Genomic DNA, 18,872 nt, shown 5'->3' on the forward strand with positions numbered 1-18,872 from the left:
GGTTCATAAACGTAGGGTCAAAAGTCAACCATTAGGGAGATATCGCGGTACAAAGATGGCGGCAAAATTATGTTTTTATTTTTTATCTTGAAAACGAAAAGAGATAGACTAATGAAATTTTATGGAAGCATTACTGTTATGAAAACACACTTTCTGGTTATGTTTTCACTTTTTTAAAATGAGTGGAAGGGGTTGAAATAAACTACCCCTATCATTGTTGTTAACGAAATTTAAAAAAAAATCTTATCAAACACATGCAAAAAAATTAATTTGGATAGTTCATTTTACTTAGAAACTTTTTTATCTCTTGTGTTTTTTTGATAAAACTCACCGCTTTGAAATTAAAAAAATTAAATATAAAACATTACATTAAAACTTCTTCTTTTTTTACGCAATTAAATAGATTATAAAAAGGCTTCGGAATAAAATTAATTGATCGTAAGATAATAACGTATTGCAGTAGAGTAATGTAAAATAAAATAATATTAGAAACCTCCTAAAAAGTGACAGTGGCCGACTAGATTTTTTCCTAAAAAAATTGCAGCAGCCCACTATATTCTTTATCTAAAAATGTTTTTTTGTCCGGACATGTAATGCTTTACATTTTATTTTTTAATTTCAAATCGGTGAGTTTTATAAAAAAAAAAACAAGAGATAAAAAAGTTTCTAAAGAAACTAAACTATCCAAATTAATTTTTTTACATGTGTTTGATAAGATTTTTTTTAAAATTTCGTTAACAAGAATGAGAGGGGTAGTTTATTTCAATCCCTTCCACTCATTTTAAAAAAGTGAGAAAATTACCAGAAAGTGTGTTTTCATAACAGGAATGCTTCTATAAAATTTCATTAGTCTATCGCTGTTCGTTTTCAAGACAAAAAATAAAAACATTATTTTTCCGCCATCTTTGTACCGCGATATCTCCCTAATGATTGACTTTTGACCCAACGTTTATAAAGCAAACTACCCTTTATTTTGATCAAGGAATCACCCCTTGAAGTTTTTCGCATTTGTTTTGAAACACCCTGTATATATCTGCGCTAACCTCAGTTAGAAATCAAGACAAGACAGATTTTACTCAAGCCAAATTTTTGAACTGCAGAAACTAACGATTTCTGTTTACATTTTACGGTTTATTTTATTAAGTCAATTTGCGCAAATTATCTGAGGGTCTAAACACCCCTTTATACAAATATCTATGACATTTGACAGCATATGACATTTTTGCTAATAAGCTGTAAAACTTGAATAAGAACCATAGAATTTGTTTTTTTAATAAATGTTCTATCTCCAAAAATAAAAAAGTTATAGTCATTTAAAAGTGGGACAAAATAAAACGAAAGCAATGTACAAATTCGTTAAATTGTTTTAATATGTTTTTACTTTCATATTTATATAAATAAATTAAGAATTAGAAAATAAAAATAAATTTTGAATAAACAAAAAATAAAAAACAAGACAAAATGCTAAAAAAGTACGCAAGAAATATTGTATATGCGAAAAGAAAGAACAGATGTATAATTTTACAAAAAACATTTTAAAGTCCTAAAAATACTTAGATTTTTTTGCTGTCATGAGAAAATATGTAGTTTGACTAGTATTTTTATTTAGATTTGTATTTGACTAAAAAAATAATAAATATGTACATGGTAAAAATAACCTTTGGAACAAAATCTTTGTATTGATGTATATTTATTATTTAGTAAATCTACAGAATGTGAGACATAAAATAAACAATAATTTTTGTAAAGTTAAATAATGCTTGACAAAGAAAATTTTGTTTTACAATTTTTTAGTTAAATATAATTTCTCCATCTTTAGTTTCTTTAGAAATAATCAATTGTTGTACAACAATTTCAATATACTATTATGGAAGTATTTTATTAGGCATTTACATAGCATTGGCCTTAAGTTTCAAGAACAAGTAACAAGTACACAACGTTTACTAGATCAATGCAAAAGTTGAATAACAACGAAAATAAAAAATAAATATTTGTTTATTTTATTTTGAATTCAATTAATTGTCCTTTTTTACGAGTATTTGGTAAAATATGGTAACATTTCTACTATTATAGTTCTTTAGATGCCACTTTTTCCAATATAACATAAGAAGCAGTTAAGGAGTGAAGATTGAATTTTTCAATCAAAATAAGATAAATTTTCAATCAAAATAAGAGTAAAAACAGAGTCGAATTTAACTAAAGCTATTTAAAAGGTTTTTTTTTCGCAGTTTATATACCGTATGATCGAAAAAAAACGGCGTCCAGTTGGCTGGGAAATGAACATCAATGACATTTCCCATATAAATTTACATTTAAAATGACAGCGATCTTCATTCCATAGCCATCGCTGACGCCGTTTTTTCTCGATCATACGGTATAACATTATATTTAGTTGCTTGTAAAATGTATTTACTAAATAGTAATACAGCAGAAACAATAAATATAATTATAATTAAAAGAATATTTTAGATAACGGACCATGATGCATATTGACCATAGATATACGTATTGACTGTCTTTGAGCCCAGGCGATAGAGTAACATCTTCATGATTTTTATCATACAAAGCGTATTATGTCTTCGAATAAAATATATTAATATATTAAACATTAACGGATAACTACGTTTTATGAAATAGAGAATAACAAAAAAAAACAGAAAAATACTAAAAAAAATTAAAAAACAACAAATAGTTTTAGAAACAGAAAACAGGAACATAACGAAAATTAATAAAAGAATCAATGAAATAAAATTATTGTAAAATAAGATAATTACTAATTATCTAATTAACTTAATAATTTTAACAGAATTCCCATATTCTCGTATGCTTTATTTTCTGAAAAAAAAAAATCAAAAATACGAGGCCTGTCCAAACGTAGAAAAAACATGAAACTTGAAACGATTACAATGAAAAAATGTGTAAAATTAATGTAAGACCTTGAGCTATTTTTGGGATAATGGCTGCGAGTCATTAATGATAGGTCATGTAATAATCTAGTTACCTATTTATATATAAAAAATATATTTAATGTTAGTTACTATTAATAAATATTTACATTATTAATTGCACATAATTCTAGATTTCGAATAATAAATGTTTTATATGTCACCTAACATTTATTTTTAACATACATATCCAAGTAATTACTCATTAATTATTGTTAATAAAATGAATTAACAAGTTCTCTCAGTCATTTCAACTGATTCTCTTATTGAACTTTTTTTTTAAATGACACATGTAGGTAACATTAAGCATAAGATAAAATTTCAGGACATTTATAAGGCTAGTATTAACTAATTTAATTTTCCACTCATCGTAAACACATTGTATGCAGGGTATGAAAAATTAAGTATGAAAAAATTATTATTTATGAATTAAAACACACTGTGGCATTTTCATTTAATTTTTATCAATTTGGAGTTCTACTACGAAGTTATTTATTTAAAAATATTGACAAATGCCTCTTTTTGCGAAATTATAGTTGATCAGTGGCGTCTGGTCCAAAAATATTTAAGAAACAGTATTTAAACAACACATTTATACATATGTAAAGTGTGGTGTTTGTTTAAAAATAGAGTCTTTGTAATTCGCGATTACTTAAAATATGCAAAACTATCGCTACTTGAAGTGCAGAAATCATTTTTAAATTTAAACATTAAAATCAATATCAGAAATCAATATTTGTTTATTAATTTAGCATGAAAAATATTGCGAAAAATTTAATGTAAATATAGAATCGATATCGACGATTACGACTTTCTAAAAATAATAAATACAAGATCGCATAAAATAACAAATAATATACGTAATTTTGCACAAATGAAAATAGAATGTGACCTTCAAAACACCCATTAAAGTAAACAAACATTGAACTATATTAATATTCCAATAAAATTTTTAGTTGTTCCTATTTTTTAGTTTTGAATAGTAAACAATTACAAAGCAACATTAACTAAATGACCTGAAGATATAATATACCTATATTGTTGCTGTTCATTATTTATAGCAATGCAATTGTCTACGGGGACTGTTAAAAAAGTATTTTTGTCACTGTTTCTCAGCAATCTAAATTTTTCCAGACTTTAGTCAAATTAAAATGGGACTTGTACATCGAAGCTTTATCAAAGAAACTAAGCGCTGCCTGTTTTGCGCTAAGATCAGTTTCTAAGGAACTTAACTTATCAATCTCTAGAATAGTCTATTATGGTCTTTTTGAGTCACATCTTCGTTATGCCCTTTCATTCCGGGGTACATGCTGCGCAACAAAATTTGATCGTATTTTCAAACTTCAAAAGAGAGCAGTTCGATATTTATTGGGACTGAACAGTAGAACTCACTGCCAGAATTTCTTTAAAAATTTCAAAATACTGACTCTTCCTTCTTTATTCATTTTTGAACGCGTTTGCTTCATCCGCAAGCACATATCTGCTATTCCCGAAAGGCCATCTCACAACTATCCACTTAGGAATGCCAGAGCACGATCTTTATCTGCCAACCCCGAGTTTAGAACTAGTTAAAGGCTCAATACTGTACAATGGCAAAAAAAATGTACAATCATCTGCCTTTGAATATCAAATCACTTTCATTCTTTCCCGCATTTCGCAAAGCTCTGAAATCATACTTACTGGAGAGCGGTATATATGCGGTAAACGACTTTTTTGTTGATATTTAATCATGAACAATTTTGAATTTTAAAATTTTGATCATCTCACACACTGGTTAAAAGTCTAGTATTTAATATTTTATAACTTTGTTTGTTTTGTAAATGCTTTGTCGATGAAGCTATTTTGGCTTTTTGTACAATAAAGCGTTATTTATTTATTTATTTATAAAATATTTTACTAAAATTTATGTAGGAGTGGGGTAGTTTTAGCCCTTCCCGTACTTTTTCTTGATTTCTGTAAAAGTCAAAGGTCAAAGCACTTAGCAAAATATAAATCGGAATAACGGTTCTTAAAATATTTGAAATAACGTGTTTACTTTTTTAAAGTTTGATGCCCCCTAACGGAAAAACGAAGCACTTTTGTAAAGAGGTAAATTATATCCAATAAACTTATTTTAATTCCAAAAATACGTAGTAGTTCTATGTCCACGGAGTACTGGGACACTCTGTATATCGACGATCGAATTACTAAATTATATGGTATTTATCACTTTCAAAGATCACTCTCTATAAAATTTTACCAACATAAATATAAAAAAAACTTACCTGTATGTCACTCAAGGCATGGTTGATTTTCTGGATGTTGAACTGAAGACCTGCCAAATTAGACACTGGTTCATCAGTGAATTTTGTCCTAGCGATAACCGCCTTAACTTTATCCAAACTCTGCAAATACTTCTTCCACAACTCCGCGTTCTGCTCCAGAGATACCTTCTGAGACTTGGCCGAATTCAATGTGTTCTTCAAAACTTGAGTGTGATGCTGTTGCTCTCTGCTCAGCTCTTCTTGTTCGTAAGGCGTGAGACTGGGCCATATTTTGTCAGCTGCTTGTTGTAGTGAATGCGAGACAAGTTCTTTCATTGCGGGTTCTGTGCTGAAGAAGATTTTGTGCTCTTCCAAATCAGTGAGGATGTTTTCAAAGTCAATTCCGTCTTTGTGAACATCCAAGCGAATTTGAGCCTCTTTAACCCAGTTATATAGTTTTTCTTTTAAGGCGTTATATTCATCTCTCCATCTCTTATTATCCTCAAGGTATTTTGATTGTTCGTCTAACTCTCTCGGGAGGGAGTTGATCAAAGAAGTGGCTTCAGAAAGTTGTTCCTGAAGTGATCCTGGTAAGTTCTCATCGTTTTTAACTTCTTCCTTTATTTTTCTTAGCTTCTCCAATTTCAAATCCACATTAGCAGCTAGTTCGTCGTGTTTCTGAATTTCTTTCAGCACACTCTCAACATCTCTGTTCAATAAAGGTCTGGATTTTATTGTGCTTTCATTTGTATGCAACCAGTCAAGGATATCCTCCAATTCGGCAGCTAGTTTCTTATATTCTGCAGCAGTATTTTCATGTTCTTGTCTTTGTTTCTCAACAGCCTTTCTCAAATTATTTAAAGACTGTTTTAGAGATTGTAACTGCTCGGTTATCTCATTTCTGTCTTGTACAGTACAATCCTGTGCAATTTGAAGACCTTTATCGGTGGCTGCAGCATGTAATGCCTCGCATTCCTGTATTTTTATTATAATATCGTCATATTTCTTAATCTTTTCTTCAATAGTTCCTCCAGACTTTTCGATATCTCTTACGATTTCAGTATATTTAGTTATAAAGGTCATTATTTCCGTAATAAGAGCCAGATACTGTTCTCTCAAAAGTAAAAGCTGTTTCAATTTAGCTATCTGGTCTTCAATAGATTTAATCAGTTCGTCTTGCATATTTAACACACTTTGTAGTTCAGTAGCGTTAGCTCCAGTAACGTTTCCCAGCTTGGATCTATCCGCTTTAACATCTTTCAGAATCCTCTCGTAAGCAGAGAGTACGTTTTGAACATCTTCGACTCTAGCACCAATAGGTTTGTTTAGATCGTGTAACTGGTTCTGAACTTCCTTCACAAACGCTATACTTTCAGCTAGACGAGCTTGAGCATCTTTAATTTGCTGAATGTTTCGTTTCAAATCTGCCGTTCTTTCTTTAATCACAGAATCGATTCTGCTGTGACGATCTTTCAAGTTATTCAAAGTTTCTTTAAGCGTAATTTTATCAGATTCGCTGATAGTTGGCAATATAGCTTTAGCTTGTTCTGAAATCTTTCCAATATCATCTTCCACTCGTTTAGAATCCTCTACGAGTTTTTCGTATTTGGCTAACTGTTCCTCGAGCACTTCCAAACTAGTTATTCTAATATCCGTAGATGTTGCAACTTCGGCCTCTTTTAACCAGTTCACGCACTTGTCAATATCACTTTCAAATTGTTTACGGCCTTGAAGTAAGTCGGTTAGTGCGTCCAGTTTGTGTTTAGATTCCTGGGTTAGGACGTTGTATTCGTCTTTAACTTCATCGATAAGATGCTGAAGGCGTTCGCGATCTGTTGCATCGCAATCTTTGAGAATGGTGTTTCCAAGTTGGAGAAGCTCGTTGAGATTTCCTTCGTTAAATTCTTTAATTTGCTGATCGTATACTTTGTGCTGTGCGATTTCCTTTTCTACCTGATTGGCTTGGAGAGGAAGGTAGCCACTGAGTTTACTAACTTCGGCGTTTTTGTTCTTCAACCATGCCTTTGCTTTAGACAAATTATTTTCAAAGTCTCTTCGTGCGTTAGCTGCAGCTGTAAGTCTGTCAATTTCTTGTTTAATTTTTTCCACCAACACTTGTTGTTCACCTCCCAAATTCTTCAAAGAGCTTTCCAACTGAGCATGTTCAGAGAGTTCCAATTCATTGGACAAATTATTAATTCTCTTGGATATAGTGTCTTTTAGAATAAGTTTATTTTCAGCGTCTTTCAAAAGATCTTTTAAAGCGTTCAATCTTTCGTCTACTTTAGCGCTTTCTAAATTCAAAGGTCTGGGATTCTGCAGATTGTTTAGTTTTTCTTTTACCCAACTTCGGGCTTCGTCAATTTCATTTTGAGTGTCATCAATACCTTTTCTAGTCATCTCTAGAACTTGGTTCTTTCTTTGAAGTTTCTTTACGATATCATTATAACGTCTATCAACTGATTTTATTTGTTCTTCGATCTGTTGAGAATCGAGGTTGTTGAGTATATCGGTGACTTTTGATGCTAACAGTTTAAAATCAGTTAACTTCTTTGTACCTTCCTCATCGAATTCTGTCTGTATATTGCTAATAGCATTTTGTTTTTGTTGACAATTCAAACCAGATCCTTTATCAACTGCATCGATACGTTTGTTGAGAGTGTCAAACCAATTGTTGATTGCCTGAAGTTGTTGCTTGTATTGGTCAAGAATGCCCTGCTTATCTTGCTTGTCAGCGATTACAGATAGTAATTCTTTTTCTAAACTATCCAACAGAGAGTTCAGTTCAACATCAGGTCCACTAGGCCCGGAGAGATCAGTAGTAAGGTAATTCCTGCGTTGCCCAATTGTAGCTAGAAGTTCGTTCATGTTGTTCAGTTCCTGTTTGGCAGCATCCGCACGCAATTTGATTGGGCGACTCTTCCACTCTTTTACAATGCCCTTCTGTGTCTCAATCCAGTCTCTGAGAACGGATTTCTGTTTTTCTTTCTCTTCAAATTCGGACACAGTGGATGTCAAATAGCTGAGATGTCCTTGTACCTAAAAGAAATTAATTGTAAATATAACATTCACTGAATAAAAATGTAATATTAAGAGAAAAAAGATACAAGCCAAAAATACTTCTGCACATTAAAATAGTCACTCAAAATGCACACTCATAGTCGCTTACCTAAATCTATGTTGTATGTAAATGTATACAGTGTGTTTCAAATTCGAGGTACGAGCATTGGTATCTTGAAAACCGTAATAGATACGAACATGGTTAAATTGGGGCAAATGTGCGCCACCAAGATGCCTCATACTTTTTGCAAATATTTTTTTTCTCTTGATCTTGTTCTCTCGCAGCCATGACAATCAGATATTCTTGTAATGAATTGAACGCTCTACAAAAAGGTCTCTTACAATTTTTTGATAAACCTACTCCTTCAAAAGTTATTCCTACCATTTAAGTATGGCTGATTTATTTTAATAAACAATGTTTATTAAAATAAATCATCTATACTTAAGTATGATTTAAATCAGCTTAAATGGTGTAAACTTCATTGGGCTTGAAGATTTCTTAATTCCCAACCTTAGCACCATCAGAATTGTATATTTTTAGAGTAATAGATTAAATTTTTCAAAAATAATCATAAGTTTGTCAAAAAAGTTGAATAATCTAGGAATTTGCAGAGTGGTTAAATTTAACCGTGAATAACTTTTGAAGGAGTAGGTTTATCGCAAAATTGTAAGAGACTTTTTTTGTAGAGCGTTCAATTCTGTATAAGAATGTGTAATTGTCATGGCTACAAGAGAACAAAATCGAGAGTAAAAAAATATTTACACAAAGTGGCAAATTCCCATGTAATTTAAATGGGAAATAAATCGTCTTTGGGCCAAGGTTTAGCCTAACGTTTTTCTACGTTGGCTACTAGAGAACAAAATCGAGAGAAAAAAAAATATTTACACAAAGTGGCAAATTCCCATGTAATTTAAATGGGAAATAAATCGTCTTTGGGCCAAGGTTTAGCCTAACGTTTTTCGATTTTCTAAAGTAACGACAGGAAAAAAGAAAATCGTTCTTTTTCCAAAAAAAATCGTTTTTTTTTTCAAATAACTCAGCAATCCTTGAATTTTTGAATCATGTTGGCTGACATCCCATATTGCAACTCTGCCCCAATTTAACCAACGTATCTATTACGGTTTCCGAGATACCAATGCTCGTCCCTCAAATTTGTAGCACCCTGTATAAATAGCTTCATTTATAATTCGTAATAATAAAATAATGTGGGACTATTTTTGTTTCCAAAGTTACTCACCTTTTCGATCTGGGTATCCAATTTAGAAACAAAATTTTTGCTCACAAGTTGATCCAAAAGCAATTTCAACCTGATATCAGATTCTTCTGAAGTTGCCGACTCCTTGTGCGTCTATGTAAAAGCAATTTGCAGTGCAAAATATTAATAAAATAAAAATTTATTACAAGCATTGCAGGTGCTATTAGCTATTATTAAAAAAAAACTAACAACAAATCACAATAAAGTGCATTTAAACTGTTAAACAAACTGCAAAACTAAAATTAAAATTATATAAAAAATATTTTACATACCTGATCGATTAAGTCTTCTAGTCTTGCTCTGCATTCTAACTCTTTAATGTTAATTGGAGGTGGAACACTATCTCTTGGACTGCTGGGTCTGCTTATGGAAGCTGTGGCGGCTTCACAAGCTTGTACTGCTAATGCTAATCTAGATTTCTCTGTTTGTAACTTACTATGAAGAGTCTGAAATAAAAAAAAACAACTTACAGGAAAAGTTCTTACAAGAAACATACACCATTTACCTTTGCAGTTTCTAAAGACTCATTTGCTTCTTTGAGATTTTCAATGGATTTATCTAATTCATCATTTACGATAGGTTCATATTCATCCAGATTCTCCATGATGCTCTCCAACGTATCTTCGTATTGCTTGAATTTAGCCAGGGAATCATCGAGTCTGTTCTTGATTTGTAAGGCAGTTTGTAACAAAGAATTGTAGCTATCTTGTACGTTATTTAGTTGCTTCTCGATAGTATTCCTTACTGTAGGGGCTGTGGTAACGTACTTATTAATCTGTTTTTGCCCTTTATCCTTTACATCATCGATTACAGATTGGTATTTTTGAATTTCTTGCAAGAGTATTTCGTGCTGGGTAATTTGTTCTTCAGTCTGTTCTCTGTTTGTGATGTAAAGAGAATTATGTGCCATGAGTTGGAAGGATACTTGCAACAGCCACTTTTCAGTTTCTTGCAATTTTTGCTGATATATATTGTAGTCTTCCAGTTCCTGCTCAATTGAATCTTGTAAAGACTTACATGAGGATTTAACATTCTCAAATCGTGTCTCCAGTTGTTGGACTTGATCTATAACCTCAGTATTCTTAGACCAATTGTTCAGTTCTTTTGCCTCATTGCTCAGACGATTCAAATCTTCCTGCTTCTTCAAAATCTCGTCATGTAAGTTCTTGTATCTTTCTAAAAATATCTTTATTTCGCTTAATTCTCCTTTTGTGTTAGGTTGTGCACGGACAGTTTTTTCGACACCTGTTAACCACTTTTCTAATTTCTTCTTAGTATCATTATATTCGTCCCATCGCGACAATCCACCTTTAAGCTGCGTTTCGATAGATTTAAGGTCCATGTTGAGTTGGTCCCAACTATTTCTCAATGTTGTCATGGTGTCACGTAGTTCATTCTGTTTTTCCGAAGTAGCAGTGTTTATGACCTTAGAAAACGCTTCTTGAAGTGAAGATAGCAATTTTTGTCCTTCGTCTAAGTTTGCTATAACATCCTGGACAACTCCCAATTTATTTCTCATTTCTGCTTCACTGCCGATTACTATAGAATCTTGTACAACAGCGTGCTTGGAGTTTAACCAGTTTTCTAATTCGTCTCTTGCTTTGATAAAGTCCGTGTGATCAGATAAATTCTTTTCGACCTTAGATACCAAACTCTGTGCATCTGTCAATAAGTTAGTGTAAGCTGATTGTAATTGAACGGTCTTGTCTCGTACCCAACCCACTGCACTGAGTTCCATGAGTAATTCACAGGAGTCAGCTAGATTCTCTAAATCGGGTTTTAATCCTTCGATTTGAGCAAGTAAGTTTTTGCACCTATCCAGATCTTCTGGTCGTTTGTTTTCAAGCTTTTGTTCTTCTTCCACACTCTTTTGGAACTGTGCGATATTCTTATCGGTTGCATCGCAATTTGCCTTAAAATCTTTCCAGGCGTCTTTGCATTTAGCTAGAGATTTTCTTATTTCATTGCAAATGTACTGAAGTCCTTCCCAGTCAGTGTTGAGTTGTTCGATTTCTTCTCTTATAATATCTTTACCCTCATCGCCAGTAGTTTTCATGACGTTGATGCTCATTTTAATAACCTTATTTACCAAATCATCACACTCTGATAAAGTATTAAATATTTGTTCAATTTTGGTTTCCTTCTCGATAATCTGTGGTAATTCGTCCTGAAGATTTGAGCAAGCTTGGACTTCCAGTTGAAGTTTTCTGATCCAATCTATAGCTTTATTATACGATGTTTTATATTGTTCGTGCTCTTCCACTTGAATCTCCAAATCTGATACAGTTTTGTTTAGTTTGTCTTTCAAATCTTCAAATCTTTTCACCACTCTCTCAATCTCATCTTCAGGAATGCTATTGTTTTCTTTAGCCGTCGCTTTCAATTTTTCCAAGAGCGCGTTGTGAGTACCGATCTCTTTTTGAACTTGCTTATATTTTTCAAGCGTGGCTTTCTTTTCGGGGAGTTCATTAAAGAACTGATCTTCAAATTGGATTTGGTTCTCTTGGTCTTTTAACCAATCCAAGAACTGACCGAGAAGTTTCTGAGCTTCCTCAAGTTGATTGGCTCTAGTCTGAAGTTTGTTTTTGATTTCTTGAACATCGTTAATTAGTTTTTCCATATCGGTTTTGAGGTTTTCTGTATCTTCCTGGATTTTAGCTACTCCAGACTGTTCCGTATTCATAATGACCCGTTCTTTCAGTTCGTTGATATAACGTAATTTATTTTGACCTTGTTCGATTGATGTCCTAATGTTCTTTACAACTTGAAGCTTATTATTAATTTCTGATAAACTATTCGGTATTTCTACACAGCTGTTAAGTTTATCCCTTGTTCTATCTATCCAGTCTTGACATTCTTGGTAAAGGGCGCTGTGTTGTTGGTGTTCTTGATAATAGAGTTCTAACCTACGCATAATTTCCTTGGCCATAGATAATATTGCGTTATATTTGGTGGAAAGTTGCATAATTGCATTACTAACACGAGAATCGGCACAGGTTTCTAGTAATAACTGAGCTTTCATGTTAAGTCTGTCTAATTCAGACTGCCAGTCAAATAAGGTTTGGAGGTGTAATTGGAATTGTTCCAGTACAGCTCGCTTGGCTTCTAAGCTATCTTGAAGTTTGTTATACGATTGGACCAACTTCTCTTGTTGCGTCAACCATTCCAATGCATCTTGGAATTGTTCTTCGTATTCCGTCCATTTAACTATTCCAGTTTCTAGTAAGTTCTTTATTCCATTTAGCTGCTCTACATAGCTGTCGAATTCTTCTTGTAACAAAGCAACTTCTTCCTCGATAATCTCTCTATCGATTTCATCGGCTACTTGACAAGCTTTTTCGCTTTCTTCCAAGGCGTTTTCTAATTTCTTCTGTCCAGTTGGAAGTTCGTTGTGCAGAACTTTAACTTGAGATAACTTACTGCCTAAGGATTCTTTGTCGCCGGTAGGTTCCGAACACTTTCCTAGTTTCTCCTTGGCCAGACGAATCCACTGGACAAATTCATTTCCTGCATCTATAAATGCTTGATGCTGTTCGACCGTAGCTTTTTGTTTGGCGTATAATTCCTGAGCTTGTTTAGATAAAGTCTCGTATTTGCTAGAAATCTCAGATGCAGGAGCTGCTTGTTTTAAGTCTTCTGCTTTGGAGGCAACTGATTGGATCATTGGCTCAAACGAAACAATATCTTGAACAATGCTCCCGGTTTCGCGGAGAGTGGCTTTTCTTTCACCAATGGGTAAGGCACTAAGTCCAGTTTGACTTTTCTTGGTTTTCGTCGATTTGGGTTCAGTGACTTGTTGAAGTTTTGCTTCGCGTTCAGTAATCCACTGTTGTAGTTGGTTGTATGAGCTGTCGTAATCCGCCCATTGGAGTAAAGCTGTTTCGAGATTTACCTTCACCGTAGACATTTTCTTAACTATTCTTTCCCAATCGCTTTGAACTTCTTTTATCTCTTTACTAATGGCTTCTCTACCATCAGAACGAGTGTTTCTTATCACTTTTTCACCACAATTCACTGTAGCGTGTACCAAATTCTGACCTTCTTCTCTCTTGCTGATAAGATCTTGAATTTCGTTCAAGTTTTGCTGCATCGTTTCCTTGCTGCTATTGGATATAGCCTCTGAACAATTCGTAATTGTATCTCGAGCCTTATCAATCCAATTCCTTGCTTTTTCTAGATTTCCTGCATATTCTTTATGTTGTTCGTAGTTTGTTTCAACTTTTTTCAGTACGTCTTTTGCAACACTAAGTTCGGTCTGGTAACGTGAGTTTAGCTGTTGAAGCTGATTATTAACGTGGGTCTCTAACGGAGATTTAAGAAGAATTTTGGCAGAGTCGTTCAGCTTCTCAATTTGGCCTTTTCCATCGACAAGTTTCTTTAGGATATCTTGAACGTCCTTTACTTGTTTTTGTTTTTCCTCCAAGTTTGATGACAGTGCAATCTTCTGGTTTTTAATCAAAATGGAGATCTGTTGAAGCCAATCGGATATCTTCTCGTATTCGTCTTTGTAGTCACGCCAGTGAACTAAAACAACTTCAAGTTGTTCGCGTTGTTGCTTAAGATCTGAAAAAAAACGTAAAGAGAAATATGTAATTATTCTACCGTGCTTATCAAACTACATTTTCTATTAGTAATAAAATATCATTCAAATATATTATAAAATAAACAATTATTAAGTTGAACTTACACCTGATGATGCATAAATATATTATATTATACACATACCTTTGAATAATCTTTCGAAACTTTCCCTCAAAGCTCTAATTTCATTCTTGATAGCTTCTTGTCCCGGTGAGCTTGTGTTCGGAATAACAACTTGCGCAGTGTGTTCCAAATTCTCCAACAAAACCTCCCCTTGCGCTTGTTTATTGAGCAAATGATCCAAAGGCCCCGAGAACATCTCAATCGATAACTTATCTCCTAAAGGCCTCTGCTTCAACTGAGGCACTTTTTCCTGAGCTCTCGTCATCCAAACTTGAACCTCCTCGTAAGCTTCTTTGTAGGCTTTATGGTCTTTATAATGCTGATCCCTTTGGTGGAGTAGTTTTTGAATCTTCTGGAATATATCGTCAAATCGTTCTAACATTTGTTGGGCTTCGATCGCACCTTTTTCAGCTTGTTTACTTTTCAGGACTTCAGCAGCTTGAGCTTTCAGAGCGTCAACCTCTATTTTCTCACATCGGACTTTTTCTTCTAATAGTTTTATTCTATCAAGCTGAGTCTTCTTCTCGGAAGCTGTGGCTTGTAACTCTGACAATTCATTGTATTGGGCTTCCAGATACTCAATCTTTTTATCAAGTGCTTTGATTTCTTCCAAAAGTCCGGTCCATTTTCTCAAAGCATCTTCAATGATGGACTTTGTCTCGATCATAGACGTGGCTATATTCGACCATTCACTTTGTAGGTTTGCTAAAGTATGATTGATAGCATCGTGACCTTGTGGTGCAGTATTAGCCAAAACAGTCTGAGCCAATTCGACTAGTTTCTGAATTGTTGCAAACCCTTCCTCTTTATTTAGAATAAGATCTTGGATAGTTTGAAGTTTCTCTTCAAGTTCCTTCTGCGAAGCTGTATTGACGTTTGCGCAATATGACAATTTTTTGTTGAGGTCGTCTAACCAACTCTGGCACTGGTCTACCTCGCTGTTAAAATGATGATGTGTGCTAACATGTTGTTGCCAGCGGGACGTAAGCTCTTTAACTTTTTGACAGATTTGTTGATACTTAACTCCTAATTCGGATATTTGCGATGGCCTGTTTGTCAGTCCTTTGTTGAGTTGTTGTAGTTTTTCAGTAACTTGATCAATTTCCAGTTCCTTAGCTTTAATTTCTCCTTGTAAGTTTTTCAGAGACCCTAACTGTCGTTCCTTCTCATCAGCTGTAGCTTTAAGGTCTATCGAGTGTAATTTGTTATCTGTTTTTCTTAGCCATGCCACGCATTCGTCTTTCAAACGTTCGTATTCTGACCAGTTTTGTAATTTTGATTGAAGCTGGGCAATAGCATTGTTAACAGATGACGTAAGTGTAGCCCATTCTTGTTGAGATGTTTCAATTTGAGCTCGAATAGCAGATTGGCCGTGGTCTATAGTGTTAGGTATTACGTCGTCTCCTAAAGTTTTAATTGCCAAAATTCTGGTTTCTTCTTCTGGTAACGAGGATGCAAGTTTCTGTAAAAAAGAATATTTAGTTAACTTTTCTTATTAAGATATAATTTAAGTTACCTGAAGTTTCTCCAAGTTAGATAATAAAGATACTCGTTCTAAATTGGTATCGCTCCATAAATTAACAGTGGTTTCACGTGCTTCCGTCCATTCACTAGCTTCTTGAACTGCTTTGTCGTATTTTTGATGATCGCTAACTATTTTCTCGTATCTTTCCACGAAGTTTTGCCCACGTTTTAACACTTTGGCGTGTTGTTCTGAAACCGCATCTATATTGCTTTCGATATGACTATTTCTCTCTGGCAGATTCTCAACTTTGTCACGCAAATCAACTATATCTTGTTGATGCGCCAAAACATCGTGCAGTAGATTGCGATAGACCTGCAGTTGATTTTTCTTCTCATCCAAGGTAGCTTTAAGTTCAATGTCCTGAGGTAATAATTTGTCAATTTCTTTAAACCAGCGCTGAATGTTTTGTAAACTGTTGTCGAATTCAGACCATGTGTCCAATTTCGATTTCAAATCACGATCTGTCAAACTAATCTCGTCATAAAGTGTTTCAAAAGCCTGTTGCAATTCTTCCAGTTGAGTTGAAATTATTTCTCGCCCTTCTGGTGAAGTGGTAGGGTATATTTTTTCACCTAACTCCACTGTATTATTCAGAAGTAAAGATGCGCTGGTTTTTTGGGACAAAAGTTCTTCAAGGACTTTTGCCTGATCAACGAGAACATTTTGTGCGCCATTCTTCATATTTTCAGCGCTCAAATCAAACCTAAACATTAAGAACAATTAAAAATATATTTATATATAAAATATTAATCAAGTTACCTCGTCCTGGCGGCAGATATCCAATCAGCACACTGCCTGTACTTATCATTGTAAGTTTTGTGATCGGCCAATGCTTGTTCGCATTTCTTAACTATCTCCTTTGCGGTGATTTGAACCGATTGGAATCTTGATGTAATTTGCTGAATATTGATCGAAATTCTGGTATCACCGCTGCTTTGAATCAGTTCAGTAGAATTATCAGATATATTATCAAAATCAGTTTCGTTTTGTCGTAAACTAGTAAGAAGAGCCTAAAATAAAAAAATAGGTTTAAAAATCTTCAATTACATTATAAACGTTTTGAAGGCCACCGAAACAAGAAGATAGTGTTTGAAGCCACCACCTAAAAGCTGTTGAAGGAAGAAAAAACATGTGAAGAACAATACACAGTGTAACATAGAACATAGGACCACCATCAAAAATAAAGAAGTGATAGACGTAAGTATAAGTAATGATGAGATAAAGCCCCTTATCCTTAGAATGTGAATAACAGAAGATAATAAAAGAAGAAACAGAAGAAAGATATAAATGTGGTTCGTTCTTACTTGCTCCAGATGATCTCCTATACGAATGAACTCCTTGAGCTCTTGGGTACAAGAATCGACTGATTTTAATAAAATCTGTAGAAAATATCATTTTTATAATTACTTTTTATTACTGTATAGTGTGACGGTAATAAAGACGATGTCAGAGTAAATCTAGAAATAATATTTCAGGGTATATTCTACTCAATGATTGAAACAATTGACATTGACGGTAACAAGTGATAATTGATTATTTCAGTCCTTTGTTAAACATTAATAGTGTGGTACAAAATATATTAATAGGTTCTAAATACTTGTGTTGTATTTGGAAACTATATAAATTCTGTAAACCGAGAGAAGAGACGATATCCAAAAATTTTTAGAAAATACAACTTACTTTCGAATGAAAATGATAGACAATAGTAACTGTCAAATATTCTCTCGTTAGAGAGACTATATATTGTATCTCTCTGTATATTGTCACTGTAAAGAACTTTACAGAAAATTATAGGAAGAAATTACGGGAGCATATTTTTGTTTCAGCGTTTGACATCGAATATGGTAACACTGAAACTGGAACAAAATATACCTAGACACTGAACACAAGTGTGTTCTGTAAAGAATTATGTATTACGGTCTGTATTTAGAGTATTTTTGATTTTTCTAATCTACAATTTTGTATTTGCACTCTTTCAACTTCCCCTTATTCTACCATACATAAGTACGTACATTATAACAGCATTTAAAAGAACAATTAAAAAAAAAATTACAAAAAAGCCAACAACAATTTTTTTACTTAACTTTATTTCTACTTAAAAGAGATAAAAATTTTGATTAATATGACAAATCATACACCAACAAAATAAAACACTAATTTGCAACAATACACGAAAACACTTTACATTTAAATATATTTTTAAGAATTTCCATTAGCAGATGATTAAAACTAAACTAATATCTCCAAATTAAGCGTTTTATGACCTCTCTCGTTCCCAAGCCGTCTTTTACGTTTTTTTTGAACCACACGGTATATATGCTATAAAAAATCCAAAAGTTCAACAATAAAAGGGACCTATATCTCTTCAAACGTTATGATTATACCGGGTACATCTCAAAAGTGGCTCACCCTTATATATTTTACTTTTTTAGATAAAAAAACAGATTTGGTATGTTAGTATATGACATAAATTAGGATTAATTGACGTATTCAATTGTTTTTGGTCACTTCCTGTTTTACCGGAAATGACTACAACTTTTAATTTTTAAATGACACTCTCGGTATTTTTTTTGCTTTATTCAATAGAAAATGACACTCTGACATTTTTGCATATGGTTTACTTGAAATTGTAACATGCGGTTCATAACGACAATTTGAAGTTAAATACCAATAAGTGTGTGGCACCAAATTATTCGTAAAAAATTCGTTTTCCAAACAATATGCTAATAAGCCACCCTTCTTCCATTTCAAAAAATTGAGGTATGATTAAAAATAGGCATTTTTTTAACCGGCCAGGACAAGACACGAAAAACATTAAACGATCATATCTATTTTTCCAAGGCTCCTTTATTTAAAAACAGTGTTCTTAACACAGCCAGAGGGTGCCATTTAAAAATCGAAAGTTGTAGTAATTTCCGGTGAAATAGGAAGCGACCAAAAACAATTGAATACGTCAATCAATCCTAATTTATGTCATATACTAACACACCAAATCTCGTTTTTTAAGTAAAAAAAATAAAAAAGCTATAAGGGTGGCCCACTTTTAAGACGCACCCGGTATAGGCGCTCGGTTGGTAGTAACGAAGCTTGACAAAATTAACCAAGCGAGTGAAAACCTATAACGATCTCATGATAATAC

The 18,872-nt window shown here is 33.3% G+C and overlaps 1 protein-coding gene across 1 annotated transcript in view; it reads right to left on the minus strand.

Annotated features, from left to right (window-relative positions):
• The window catches only part of LOC115888530, a 239,032-nt gene that overhangs the window by 129,647 nt on the left and 90,513 nt on the right, over window positions 1-18,872 (minus strand). The window contains 8 exon segments of the mRNA XM_030908278.1: window positions 5,210-8,227; window positions 9,487-9,597; window positions 9,777-9,950; window positions 10,010-14,067; window positions 14,230-15,670; window positions 15,725-16,436; window positions 16,493-16,743; window positions 17,038-17,112. Coding sequence (XP_030764138.1) covers window positions 5,210-8,227; window positions 9,487-9,597; window positions 9,777-9,950; window positions 10,010-14,067; window positions 14,230-15,670; window positions 15,725-16,436; window positions 16,493-16,743; window positions 17,038-17,112 — 9,840 coding nt within the window.

The sequence above is a fragment of the Sitophilus oryzae genome, unplaced genomic scaffold (assembly GCF_002938485.1).
Source record: "Sitophilus oryzae breed Bouriz unplaced genomic scaffold, Soryzae_2.0 scaffold_801_pilon_pilon, whole genome shotgun sequence".
Lineage (NCBI taxonomy): Eukaryota > Metazoa > Arthropoda > Insecta > Coleoptera > Curculionidae > Sitophilus > Sitophilus oryzae.